At 45.1% G+C, this 12,500-nt stretch overlaps 1 protein-coding gene across 1 annotated transcript in view; it reads left to right on the forward strand.

Moving 5' to 3' along the window:
- The first annotated feature begins 225 nt into the window (after positions 1-225).
- The window catches only part of rrbp1b (ribosome binding protein 1b), a 26,173-nt gene continuing 13,898 nt past the window's right edge, over positions 226-12,500 (forward strand). Inside the window, exons 1-12 of the mRNA XM_078282567.1 lie at positions 226-246; positions 4,616-5,336; positions 5,752-5,903; positions 7,564-7,686; positions 8,010-8,162; positions 9,039-9,157; positions 10,171-10,324; positions 10,790-10,886; positions 11,028-11,140; positions 11,417-11,457; positions 11,554-11,631; positions 12,438-12,486. Coding sequence (XP_078138693.1) covers positions 4,643-5,336; positions 5,752-5,903; positions 7,564-7,686; positions 8,010-8,162; positions 9,039-9,157; positions 10,171-10,324; positions 10,790-10,886; positions 11,028-11,140; positions 11,417-11,457; positions 11,554-11,631; positions 12,438-12,486 — 1,773 coding nt within the window. The 5' untranslated portion in view covers positions 226-246; positions 4,616-4,642. The remainder of the gene's footprint in view (positions 247-4,615; positions 5,337-5,751; positions 5,904-7,563; positions 7,687-8,009; positions 8,163-9,038; positions 9,158-10,170; positions 10,325-10,789; positions 10,887-11,027; positions 11,141-11,416; positions 11,458-11,553; positions 11,632-12,437; positions 12,487-12,500) is intronic.

Below are 12,500 nucleotides of genomic sequence, written 5' to 3' on the forward strand. Positions count from 1 at the left end.
ATCGGGCTTTAATGGATTTATCTGCCTCTGTAAGACAAAAACTACAAATCCCATCAGCGGAACGAGCGAGTTGGCCCCGCCCTCCGCTGTTCCGGATGACGTGGTTGGTTTAAATGCCCCTGGCTGACATCTCCGCCGTCCAATGAGATGCCGCCGGGCTCGGGCAGTGGGCGGGGCTTCGTGTCGAGCAGAGAAAGTGCCACGACTCCAGTCCGCCGCTTTCTGCCTGAACTGAACTCTGCTGAGGTAAGACCCGTCCAGCTTCACCTGAAACCTTTAAATCTGTTTTATTCTTCTGTTCCTGCTTCAGCTTCTGCTGCTGCGGGCCAGACAGACAGAGCAGTTAGTTTGGATAGTTAGTTTGATTTTTTTTCTACCAATAACTGATGAAACAATGAATTTTCGGGAATGAGAAGTTATCTTGTTTGACTTGTCAGTCCGTCCTGCAGCTGAACACGTCAGGGTGAAAAGTTCTGAAAATGTACTGAAATAAAAACTGTTTTTTATTTCTGCTTTTCCTTTAGTAAAATATGTAGAAAAGACACTTGGAGTCTTTTTCTCGCTCGATCATAACGAGGAACACAGTGATTCATGACTGTTTTAATTGAAAAGTTAAATGTTTCATGAGCTAATTGGGGGACAACGAGTCAAACAAACCTACAACTTAAAAAAAGAAGTCACTATTAATAATTCATCATGTAATCTTGGCCCAATGCTGATCTGATATTCCAGTAAATATTCCCAGTGTGGGAACAGCTGGATCATTGAAATGATGGAAAATTAATCCTGCATACACTGACTTTTACTGGTGTTACTGGTTTTAATAAGAAATATCTCAGGTGGTCAGAGGGGAGATCTGGGAGAAAAGTGTACTAGGTTACATAACGTGTGTGTGTGTGTGTGTGTGTGGGGGGGGGGGGGGGGGTTTCAGCACAAAGGGTTAATTGTGCGTTGAGACACGTCGCCCCTTCTGCTCCTAAAATACTCAGTTAAAATCATTTTGTTGTTCTCATCCTGTTTATTCAGACTGTCCTGATCTTTTCACTGCATTGTGCTGAAGATAAAAAAAAAAAAATGTTTTGTTGTTGCCTGAATGACTTTTAACTGAAATCACTGAATTATCAGCTGTAATCATTGATGGATGGTAAATACAAGGAGGGTGAACTCTGACCTCATCACCAGGCAAACAACCAGGAATAAAAATCAATAATTTTGTCAGAAAGAATTAATTTGTGCTTTTTCCCCTTAAGAAGATCCTATCTTCACCTAACTTCCATCAGCTGAACTGTTCCTGAACTGTATGAATTTAATTTACCTCCTCCAGTTTTATGTCAACCTAAAATGTGATGAACTCTATTCTGCAGATTAAAAGCTGTTGAACTGAGTTTAGCATTAAAGAATAATGACTCTATATGAGCCGGTTGAGTTGCTGCAGGCTTGTGCGTGTGTGTGTGTGTGTGTGTGTCGGGGTGGGGGGGGGTGTTCTTCAAACGCACTCATCAGTTTTCCGTACTGAAGACTTCCTCCTATGATGCTGCTACCAGGATTTAACAAAGAAGAAGAGCAGTCTGGGAAAGTGTGATGTCTTGACCTCTGACCCTTTCTTGGCTCCTGGTTCACACGCTTCAGTCTGACTGTATTTCTTCAGTCTGACTGTATTTCTTCAGTCTGACTATTTCTTCAGGCTATATTTCTTCAGTCTGACTATTTCTTCTGTCTGTATTTCTTCAGTCTGTATTTCTTCAGTCTGACTGTATTTCTTCAGTCTGTATTTCTTCAGTCTGTATTTCTTCAGTCTGTATTTCTTCAGTCTGACTGTATTTCTTCAGTCTGTATTTCTTCAGTCTGACTATTTCTTCAGTCTGACTATTTCTTCAGTCTGTATTTCTTCAGTCTGACTATTTCTTCAGTCTGTATTTCTTCAGTCTGACTGTATTTCTTCAGTCTGTCTGTATTTCTTCAGTCTGACTGTATTTCTTCAGTCTGTCTGTATTTCTTCAGTCTGACTGTATTTCTTCAGTCTGTCTGTATTTCTTCAGTCTGTATTTCTTCAGTCTGACTGTATTTCTTCAGTCTGTATTTCTTCAGTCTGACTGTATTTCTTCAGTCTGTATTTCTTCAGTCTGACTATTTCTTCTGTCTGTATTTCTTCAGTCTGTATTTCTTCAGTCTGTATTTCTTCAGTCTGACTGTATTTCTTCAGTCTGACTATTTCTTCTGTCTGTATTTCTTCAGTCTGTATTTCTTCAGTCTGTATTTCTTCAGTCTGTATTTCTTCAGTCTGACTATTTCTTCAGTCTGTATTTCTTCAGTCTGACTGTATTTCTTCTGTCTGACTGCATTTCTTCTGTCTGACTGTATTTCTTCAGTCTGTATTTCTTCAGTCTGACTGTATTTCTTCAGTCTGTATTTCTTAAGTCTGACTGTATTTCTTCTGTCTGACTGCATTTCTTCTGTCTGACTGTATTTCTTCAGTCTGTATTTCTTCTGTCTGACTGTATTTCTTCAGTCTGGCTTGTGCTATATGGAGGATTTCCTCCTGCAGCACACAGGAAGCTCAGATGCTTCGTTCCTCCATCTGCCTTCCATTTGTGAAGGTGATCGTATTCTTTAGAGTCTAAAACTGTTGGTGTTTTTGTTTTCAGGAAAGTGTGTGTAAATATATAAAAGACATATAAAATTCCCAGTATTCAGTGTTTCCTCCAGAGTTTTCTTCTTGTCAGGGTGAAAAGCCTCTGAAACATTGAGACCATCATGGGACACTAAAACTCTCCACTGAAACCACACTACGTTTAGACTGATATATCAGACTGATATTGGACTTTTATTGATTGATTGATTTGATTTAAATTGTAAAAATCATATATGAAACAGAAGCAGTGCTGTCAGACTGTTCATGTGGAGGAGGCGAGCATGTGGCATACTTTTCCCTCCATAAATCAAACAAAAACAGGACCATAAATACATGGCAATATTCACACCATGCGATACAAAAGGCACATTCAAAAGTGATTTTTCAGTCTAAAAGTATCAGTACCGTCTGAAGCCCACAGCGGTGGAGTCTGGGATATCTGCATGTGTGTGTGAGGATGGGAGCGTATTTATTTAACCCTCTGAGCATATTTGAAGTTAATCTGAAGGCAGGACGGGTCTGCTGTCGTCACTTCTGGACGGCTTCAATCCAGAAGAGAAAGAGAATATTTTTTATCGCTGAGTTTCATGATTTGTGACAATATCTTGAAATAAAACATCATTTGGCTGCTTTCAAGAAAATCTGTATGAAACTGCATTTGAAATGAAGGAAATGTTCTCACTCCATTGGCAGATATTTTGACTTGTTTTAACAGAGTGTCTGAAGTCTGTGGTCCTTAAAAAGTCTTAAAATGGTTTGAATTGAAACATCTAAATTCAAGACTTTAAAAGGTCTTAAATATGGTTAAATGTTGCGTTTGAGTCTTAAATACAGTTTGAGAGGTTGGAAAATGTATCTTACAGTAGATTTTACAACTCAACATGAGATTAAAGGACTTTCTGCAGTGTGACTGTTCCTCTGCTGGCTGCACAGCCTGCAGGGAAGGAAACCTGGTTTTCATTTTCCAGCCTGAACTCACAAGCCGTTTCACTTCTCGAGAACCAAAAACTGTTTTTTTCCCCTAAAAAACGATCGGTTACCTGCCAAAGTGTCCGGAGTCGACCGGCAGAGTTTCTGAGCCTCAGGCTGCTCGACTGCTGCGTCATTATTCCAGAGAACCAGAGTTATAAAAGTTTATGAGTTTGGCTTCTCAGGGTTTCTCTCACAAACTCTATATAGTCTCCATTTTGGAAAAAAAAATACTACTGGAAATTCCTGTCAGTATTTCAGAATAAATTTTCTCAATCATTGCTAGCAACTTGTTTGGCAGCAGTGATCTGAAGATGACTCATGTCTCACAGTAATCCATAATGTGCTTTACTTTGATGCCACAACTCCTCTTGTTAGAGCTGGAGTCATTCTGGATAGGCCTATCTAATTCTGGAGTGGAACTCTATTGTCTATTGTAAACCTAAAGCGGTGTGTGAGATAACGACTGTCAGTTTCTATTCATCCAGTCGTCTGCAGGCTGAAGACAAAGGGAAACTTGACCACCGTCACCTTTGTACTTTGTTTTGCATTTGCATTTGCATTCTAGGCATTTACCTGACAATCTTATCCAGACAAACTTCCAATCAGCTCAACAGTAGAAAAAGCTCAAATTCCTCGATCACCAACATTAGAAGCAACAGTAAGGAGGTCGAAGGTCAGAGGTTACAGCACCCAGACGAAAGATAGAACAGATGTTCCTGTGAGCTGAGAATGATCAAGGATGAAAAAGCTTTTCTCCAGGCTGTAGATCAAGACTTCCTCATAGTCACATTGTTGCTTTGCTGTGTTCTGGGTTGGGGGTTCAATTCCCTGTGTATCTCAGTGGGAAGAGCAAGGCACTAACACTGCCAAGGCCGTGGGTTCATTTCCCACCGGGTCACCATGCTAATGCAAAGGCAGATATCGGCTAATTAAGACTTTTAGTGCAGCGTGTCCTCATTCTGTTCTCGGTTCAGTTTTGTATTGTGTGTGAAATGTTCTGGTCTTCTTCAGGCTCGCCGTGGGACAAACTGATCAGACATGGACGTCTCAGACCCCCAGACCCTCGGCTTCATGGTCTTCGGAGGCTTCATGGTCGTCTCGGCCATCGGCATCGCGCTGGTCTCCACGCTCTCCATGAAGGAGACGTCGTATGAGGAAGCGCTGGCCAAGCAGCGCCGCAACCTCGGCAAAACCCAAGGCCAGCGCACAGAGAAGAAGAAGAAGGACAAGGCCTTGGACAAGAAGAGCAAAGGCAAGAAGAAGGAGGACCGGCCCAACGGGAAGCTCCCGGAGCCGGACAGCGCCGCTGAGCCGGACGGTGGCGGCGAGCCCGTCGCAGCGACCAGCAGCGAACCAGAATCTGACCCAGAACTGGCCCCGGAGCCTGTCGCTGCCCCTGAACCCGAACCAGCACCTGAACCAGAGCCTGAACCCGTCGCTGTCGCCCCAGAGCCTGTTGTGGTCGCCGCCGCCGCCCCCCTGCCAGCCACCGTGTCGCCTCCAGCTCCATCCCCAAAGGAGAAAAAGAAGAAGAAGTCAGCCAAGGTGGAGCCAGCTCCTGTGGTGGAGACCGTTGCTAAGGAAGTGCCTGTTATGGCCGTGGCCCCGGTGGTAGAAGTCGCTCCGGTGAACGTGGTCGCTCCTGTCGCCAACGAACCGCCTACCGCCAAGACTGAGGAACCCAAAGAAACCCCATCCAAGAAGAAGAAATCCAAGGCCAAAGCTGAACCAGGTTGGTAGCTTATCCTCTTCAGGGAGGGGGGGGGGCAGGAAGCAACAGGGCCGATGGGAAATGTAGTCTTAATGTGGAGATACACTAGCATTAACAATACTACTGGTTTGAGATAGAGGAGACCAATCGTCTCCACCAGGCTCTCATTGGTTTACAGTCATTAGACTGAGGCAGCACTATTCATTTGATGATGATAGATTGATAGTTAAATTGATACAACTAGCACTTTAATATAGGATGTAAAAGGTCAATATCAAATTTTTGTGATCAATAATGGTGACAATATCCAGTAAAATAAGTGGGATAAGCATTTTATCCATAACTCTGCAGCCCTGGTTTCCATCACATGTGCAACTAAACTACTTTAATGTACAGAGAATATTGACGGATTGTCCTGATTGGTTCCCTGTGGCAGCGCCCGTCCCGGAGCCGGCCGACGCCCTCCTGCTGCCGTACGGGACGCTGCTGTCCACGCTGTGCAGCGCCACGCTCAGCGACAAGGAGACGCACAAACTCATCCAGGTCCTCAGCGACAGAGCCGGGGTCCGCCACGAGTCCTGGCAGCTGGTAACAGACAGCAGACTCTAACTCACTGACACTGTGTACAGTACAGACTGACACACAGGGACAACAGACTGTAACTCACTGACACTGTGTACAGTACAGACTGACACACAGGGACAACAGACTGTAACTCACTGAGATGGTGTACAGTACAGACTGACACACAGGGACAACAGACTCTCACTCACTGACACAGCAGTTCAGTACAGACTGACACACAGGGACAACAGACTGTAACTCACTGACATGGTGTACAGTACAGACTGACACACAGGGACAACAGACTGTAACTCACTGACACAGCAGTTCAGTACAGACTGACACACAGAGACAGACACTGCATGCGTAACATTTGTGTATCCAAGTGTTCGGGTTGCAGCACTTGAGTCTTGTTGAGCTGCTGCACCTGGTCTGTTGTGGTCTGCTGCACCTGGTCTGTTTTGGTCTGCTGCACCTGGTCTGTTGTGGTCTGCTGCACCCGGTCTGTTGTGGTCTGCTGCACCTGGTCTGTTGTGGTCTGCTGCACCTGGTCTGTTGTGGTCTGCTGCTTGTGTTTACATTTTACCTATGAAGTGAACACAATTATCTAGTTTTGCTTATTTTTCCATGAACAACTGAAGTTGTACCATGAGGAACATTAACGTACCATACAGCATAGATAACCTCATCTCAACATTTATTATTTCAGTGACATTTATGTATTGTAAAACTTGGCATTTATACATATTTACATACGGGTAAAATACACAACAGACCGCTGCGCAGTCCGGAGCGTCCTGGTGGATCAGCGGTCCGAGGCACGTACCATGTAAACACGGCCTCCTGGGTTCGAATCCGACCCAGGACACCCCCCCACCCCCCCCACCCCCCCCACCCCCCCAAAAATTAAAATGTTAAAAAACATTTAAAAAATGAGAAATAGAAGCCATGTGTATCTCTAAGTTGCAGCTGTGATCTGGCTCTGCTTCAGATGCAGCAGCATGCTGCTGACTAACAGATGGGGACGATATGTGGAAATTCAATACAAAATGTGACGATACGTATCGTGGGTCAGAAAATGAGACTCTTGACCATCACAGTTTCTCAAGCTCTGCATCCAAATTATATTATTGTCACTTTGTAAATTGTAAATTGTTTACATTCTAGCAGCCAATGGCATCACTATGCAGTTCCTCCTGTTTGCCTGCAGATGTCAGCAGAGGTCCTAGACCAGTGGTTCTCAACATGGGGTCCGGGGACCATCAGGGGTCCTTCAGGGGGTTCCAGGGAGTCCCCAGCAAACTGATGACGTGTTAAACTTCAGCATTATTTCATTCACAAGAAATGAACACAGTTGGAGAATGCAGCAGAATGACTTCTGATCAGTTTCTCTGTTATCTCTCTACCTGCAACACAGACAGTCATGGAGTTCTGGACTAAATCATCCAACAATAAAAATATTCTCAGATTTGATTCTGAGAGACAAAATCTCATCAAATCGGGGTCGGTGGCTCTAATGTGGACTAGATTAGGGTCCTTGATATGAAAAAGGTTGAGAATCACTGTCCTAGATCACTTCATGCCCCTTTAACTCTTCCTGCTCCAGTAGCTCTCTGACAGTTTCCACCTTCATTGTGTGTGTGTGTGTGTGTGTGTGTGTGTGTGTGTGTGTGTCCGTCCTCAGGCCTGTCAGAAGGGAGACCCGCTGGCTGCTCTGAAGAAACAGCTGGAGGAGAAGGAGAAGCTGCTGACCGCCGAGCAGGAAGACGCCGCCGCCGCCAAGACCCGCCTCCGGGAGCTCAGTAAGGTGAGTCGGCTCCGGAGCGCCTTACCTGAACTCTGCGCTGTTTCCTCCGTTAGTTCGGCTCTTTGTAGTTTCACCTGTTTCAAGAATGTCCCTGAAACACGGCAGGTAAGGCAGGACACTATAATGTCACTTTATTCTAGAAAAGTTGATTTGCATTGGAAACGAGAGAAATGATCTCACTCTGATGACTATTTTCATACTAATTTTCATATAAAACAGAATCTGTGTAGTTTGCACTGTGGCTTTCTGTCTTAAGCGTCAGTGTGTAAATTCAGGATTTCCATCAGAACTTTAGTTTGGACTCACTGCGTTTCCTCCTGCAGGAACTCGGTGCTGAGAAGTCCAAGATGGCGTCGCTGGAGGCCCGTCTGAAGGCGGAGCTTAGCGCTCGGGTTCAGGAGGTCGACGCCCTCCAGGCCCGCATGCAGGCTTCGTACCAGGATCACCTGACCCAGACCCAGCAGCTCAACCTGAAGGTCAGACAGCTGCAGTCTCAGGACCAGAATAAAGTTCTTCATGATGCTCTGCAGATAATGTAGGGTTGGGGTTAGTTTGGTTTAGAGTTAAACTGAATGAATGTGAAGACTGAGTCGTCACAATACTGGCTCCTGATTGGCCGACAGCAGCGGCTCCTCTAATTCAAATGAGGTAAAGCTGCTGAGTCGAGGCTTTCCAGTTCAAATGCTGCAAACTGGACCCCGATTGGATGGATTTCAGCCATTCTTTAGTGAGGGAGCCAATCAGGAGTGAGTCTAGCTGTGATGCGTTTCCTGGAGTTAGACTGAAACTGACTGGAATAAAGGATGGCGTTGTGAAAATGTCATAACTTTAAATTTAACTGCTCAAACAAAATCACATTTTAACAATCTCTTCATTAAACATCTCTGATTACATATGGAGAGATGGAGCCAAGCAGATCCATTCTGCACGTTCGTGTTAGCATGTTTAGCTAACTGGTTGTTTACTCTGGACAGATTGTTAGCATGTTTAGCTAACAGGTTGTTTACCCTGGACAGATTGTTAGCATGTTTAGCTAACTGGTTCTTTACTCTGGACAGATTGTTAGCATGTTTAGCTAACTGGTTCTTTACCCTGGACAGATTATTAGCATGTTTAGCTAACTGGTTGTTTACTCTGGACAGATTGTTAGCATGTTTAGCTAACTGGTTGTTTACCCTGGACAGATTGTTAGCATGTTTAGCTAATTGGTTGTTTACTCTGGACAGATTGTTAGCATGTTTAGCTAACTGGTTCTTTACCCTGGACAGATTGTTAGCATGTTTAGCTAACTGGTTGTTTACTCTGGACAGATTGTTAGCATGTTTAGCTAACTGGTTGTTTACTCTGGACAGATTGGGAGTCTGCAGGAGCAGCTGGAGAACGGGCCGAACGCCCAGCTGGCCCGCCTGCAGCAGGAGAACTCCATCCTGAGAGACGCTCTGAACCAGGCCACCAGCCAGGCGGAGAGCAGGTCACACACACACACACACACACACACACACACACACACTTGTATTACTACACTAGGACCTTCGTTGACATTTGTTCCCTGACAGCGCGGCCCCGCCCCCACAGGGCCGCTGCAGTTACAACACTGACGCTCACTGCAGTGGAACCTGCAGACATCTGGTTCTCCATCAACCGTTTATATCTGCTGCATCTGTTGTTCATGGTTGATTTTAATTCATAAATACAAATTATTTTGGATGTGGGCGTTCCGACGAGTAAAACACGTAAAGCAGTAAGATCCCAAGATGAGAACTGAGCCCCCGATAGTCAGGACAACGGACTGACTGTCAGTAACTGAATCGCTCCCGTCCGCCTGAAGACAAGTAGGAATTATTTTGCGGCTCTGATATCTGCTGCTCGGTGTCACGAGTTGTGGAAGTGTGTCAGATGTAGATCAGAATGGCGTGATGTTTCAAACAGGCCACGCCCACAAAGTGCGGTACAGGTGATCTGCCCGCTCTGTCTCTATGGGCAAAACCAAAAATTAACATTTTCTGTGGTTTGCTTTTTCTGTGTTCTGATGGAAATAATTTGTTACCTTTTCACAGTCAACAAAGAGCTGCATCATCATTAAAATGTTTATTTTCTGGAAGTCTCAAAATGCTAACAAGCAAACGTCCGTTCAAGAGACGAGTCGTGTTGCATTTTAAGACTTCAAGAAAAAACATTTGAATGATCCTGCTGCTGTTCGACAGCCGTAAAAAGGAAACGACAAATTATTTACACCAAATACATTTCACACCAATTATTAGAACACAGAAAAAACAACTACAGAAAATGTTGATTTACTGTTTTGCTCATAGAAACTGAATTGGTTTTCGCACTTGTACCGACATTCTGATCTACTGGTGAACTGGATCTGTGCCCAGTGTCAGCACACTGTCAGTCTGTTGTCTGTCTGTTGCCTGTCTGTCTGTCTGTTGCCTGTCTGTCTGTCTGTCTGACGGTCTGACGGTCTGCCCCCCCCCCCTGCAGGCAGAATGCGGAGCTGGCCCGGCTCAGGCAGGACTGTGTTCGTCTGGGTCGGGAGCTGGCGGAGCGGACCGACGCTCTGCAGGCCGACGAGGAGCGCAGGAAGAGTCTGGAGGCCAAGATGGCCGCCGCCGAGCAGCAGCTGGCCCGGCTTCAGGTCAGCAGCGGGATGAAGAATATTTAAAAAATGTGTTAAATTCAGTCTGTTAAAGAGTCAGGACTTCAGCTCAAGTCCCAACATGTACTTTAATTTTGTGCTATAAATGATTTTGTCAGACTAGGTGTCACTTTGTCATTCTGGAGCAAGGCGACAGTCAGCATGTCGCCCCCGTCTGGCCAATCAGGAACAAACATGTTTTAACTGTAGTTTCCTCTTGAGCTAAAGTTAACTAAAGTTTATTTCAGCGATCAGACTAACAGTGGAGCCCGACTGGCGCTGAGCCGCCCACAGGAAGTGACCTCATGACCTCTGTCTCTGCCTGTCTGTCTCTCTGTCTGTTCTGTCTGTCTGTCTGTCTGTCTGTCTGTCTGTCTGTCTGTCTGTCTGTCTCTCTATCTGTCTGTCTGTCTGTCTGTCTGTCTGTCTGTCTGTCTGTCTCTCTGTCTGTCTGTCTGTCTGCAGCTGGGTCAGGTGGAGACTGAGCGCGCTCTGCAGCAGAGTCTGGAGGAGGCGGGTCGGGAGCTGAGGGCGTCTCAGCAGGACGCCGCCGCCGCCAGCGGTGCGTACGCCGCTTCACCTGCTAGCATGAATGCTAACAGTGCTAATCAATCCTTTTTATAGAAACTGAAGTGTAGAAAGAGTTTCCTGTCGGTGTGAAAATAAACGGCAGTTGAACAGTTTGTCTGCTGTTCCTCCTCAGAGCTGCGGGCGGCGCTGGCGTCCCGGGAGGCGGAGCTACAGGAGCGCTGCGCCGAGCTGCAGGCCCTCCGGGCCCAGATGGAGAACCAGGCCAAGGTCCCGACCGAAGACCAGGTGAGGGTGAGAGGGAGAGAGAGAGGCAGTTTGATTGGATGGGAGGTGCGGAGGGGCGGGACTGGTCAAAATCTGTGATGTTTTATTGGTTGAATTTTTATTTCCGCCTCCTGGTGCAGCATGATGTCACCATTAAATATACTCTTTCCAGGAAGGAAAGTAATGGGGTTTTGATATGAAAATACAAGAAAATAATTGTTTCGTAACTTTTTTGCTATTTACTGTTAAATCTGGGTATTTTATGGAAAATTAAATAATTTTTCATCTTTCTGTCAGCAGGTAGACGCATCGTCTGAAGTGGAGGAGCTGAAGAACTGGTATTATACTTTTCTTTTTTATGTTACATTTGTTGTAAGAATAACTGAAGTAACGTGAAGATGTGACAGAGCGTGACTTCACTTCCTGTCCGTCAGCGTGCGTCAGAGAGACGAGCGAGTCGACGCCCTGGAGCAGGAAGTGAGCCGGCTGCAGAGCGAGCTGCAGACGCTCCGGTCAGTAACTCCGTCTGTTGCTGCTTTCATACAAGAAATTAAAAAAAGACTGGACTCAGATCAGCTTATCGATATAGAGATAGATCCATAAAGCTGTTTAGAGATGGAAAACATGCAGATGCAGTAAGTTCACACACACACCGCCTGTCAGACGTCTGGGGACTCCTCGCTTTTTAAGAGATTTAATAAATCAGCATGTTTTCCTTGTCGGTTTGCAGTAACTGAACCCCATTAAACACTAACTAGGTTTAGTCTGAGAAAAAAAATCATACATGCAAATATTTTTAATGAAAACACTAAAACAATTTAATCGTTCATCAGAAAAACACTTCCTTCATGCCAACAGTCAGAGACGCTCTGCCACGAAAATCCTTCTGTTCACACCACAGAAGAAGAAAACACTGATGAACAGGAAGCAGAGTGTTGAAGAAACAGATCCAAAATGTCAGGAAATGGATATTTATGTTAAAAGCTTTGCAGACATTTTTGTTTCCTTACTTCTTCATTGAAAAATAACAGAGAAAATCAAATATTACTTTGAAAATTTAGAAAAGGTGAGGTGTCTCCAAACTGTTGACGGGCGCAGGTGTAGATTCATATATAGATGGGTAGATTTTGGATTTGAAGCGGTTCAGATGGTTTCAGATTTGAAGCGGTTCAGATGGTTTCAGATTTGAAGCGGTTCAGATGGTTTCAGATTTGAAGCGGTTCAGATGGTTTCAGACTTGAAGCGGTTCAGATGGTTTCAGATGGTTTCAGATTTGAAGCGGTTCAGATGGTTTCAGATTTTCTTTCTGGTGTTCCAGAGTGAAGGAAGCTGAAGATGGAAAACCAGACGAGGAAACGCAGAAAGACGTGAGTCTGAATCG

The sequence above is a fragment of the Centroberyx gerrardi genome, chromosome 3 (genome assembly GCF_048128805.1).
Source record: "Centroberyx gerrardi isolate f3 chromosome 3, fCenGer3.hap1.cur.20231027, whole genome shotgun sequence".
In the NCBI taxonomy this organism is placed as follows: domain Eukaryota; kingdom Metazoa; phylum Chordata; class Actinopteri; order Beryciformes; family Berycidae; genus Centroberyx; species Centroberyx gerrardi.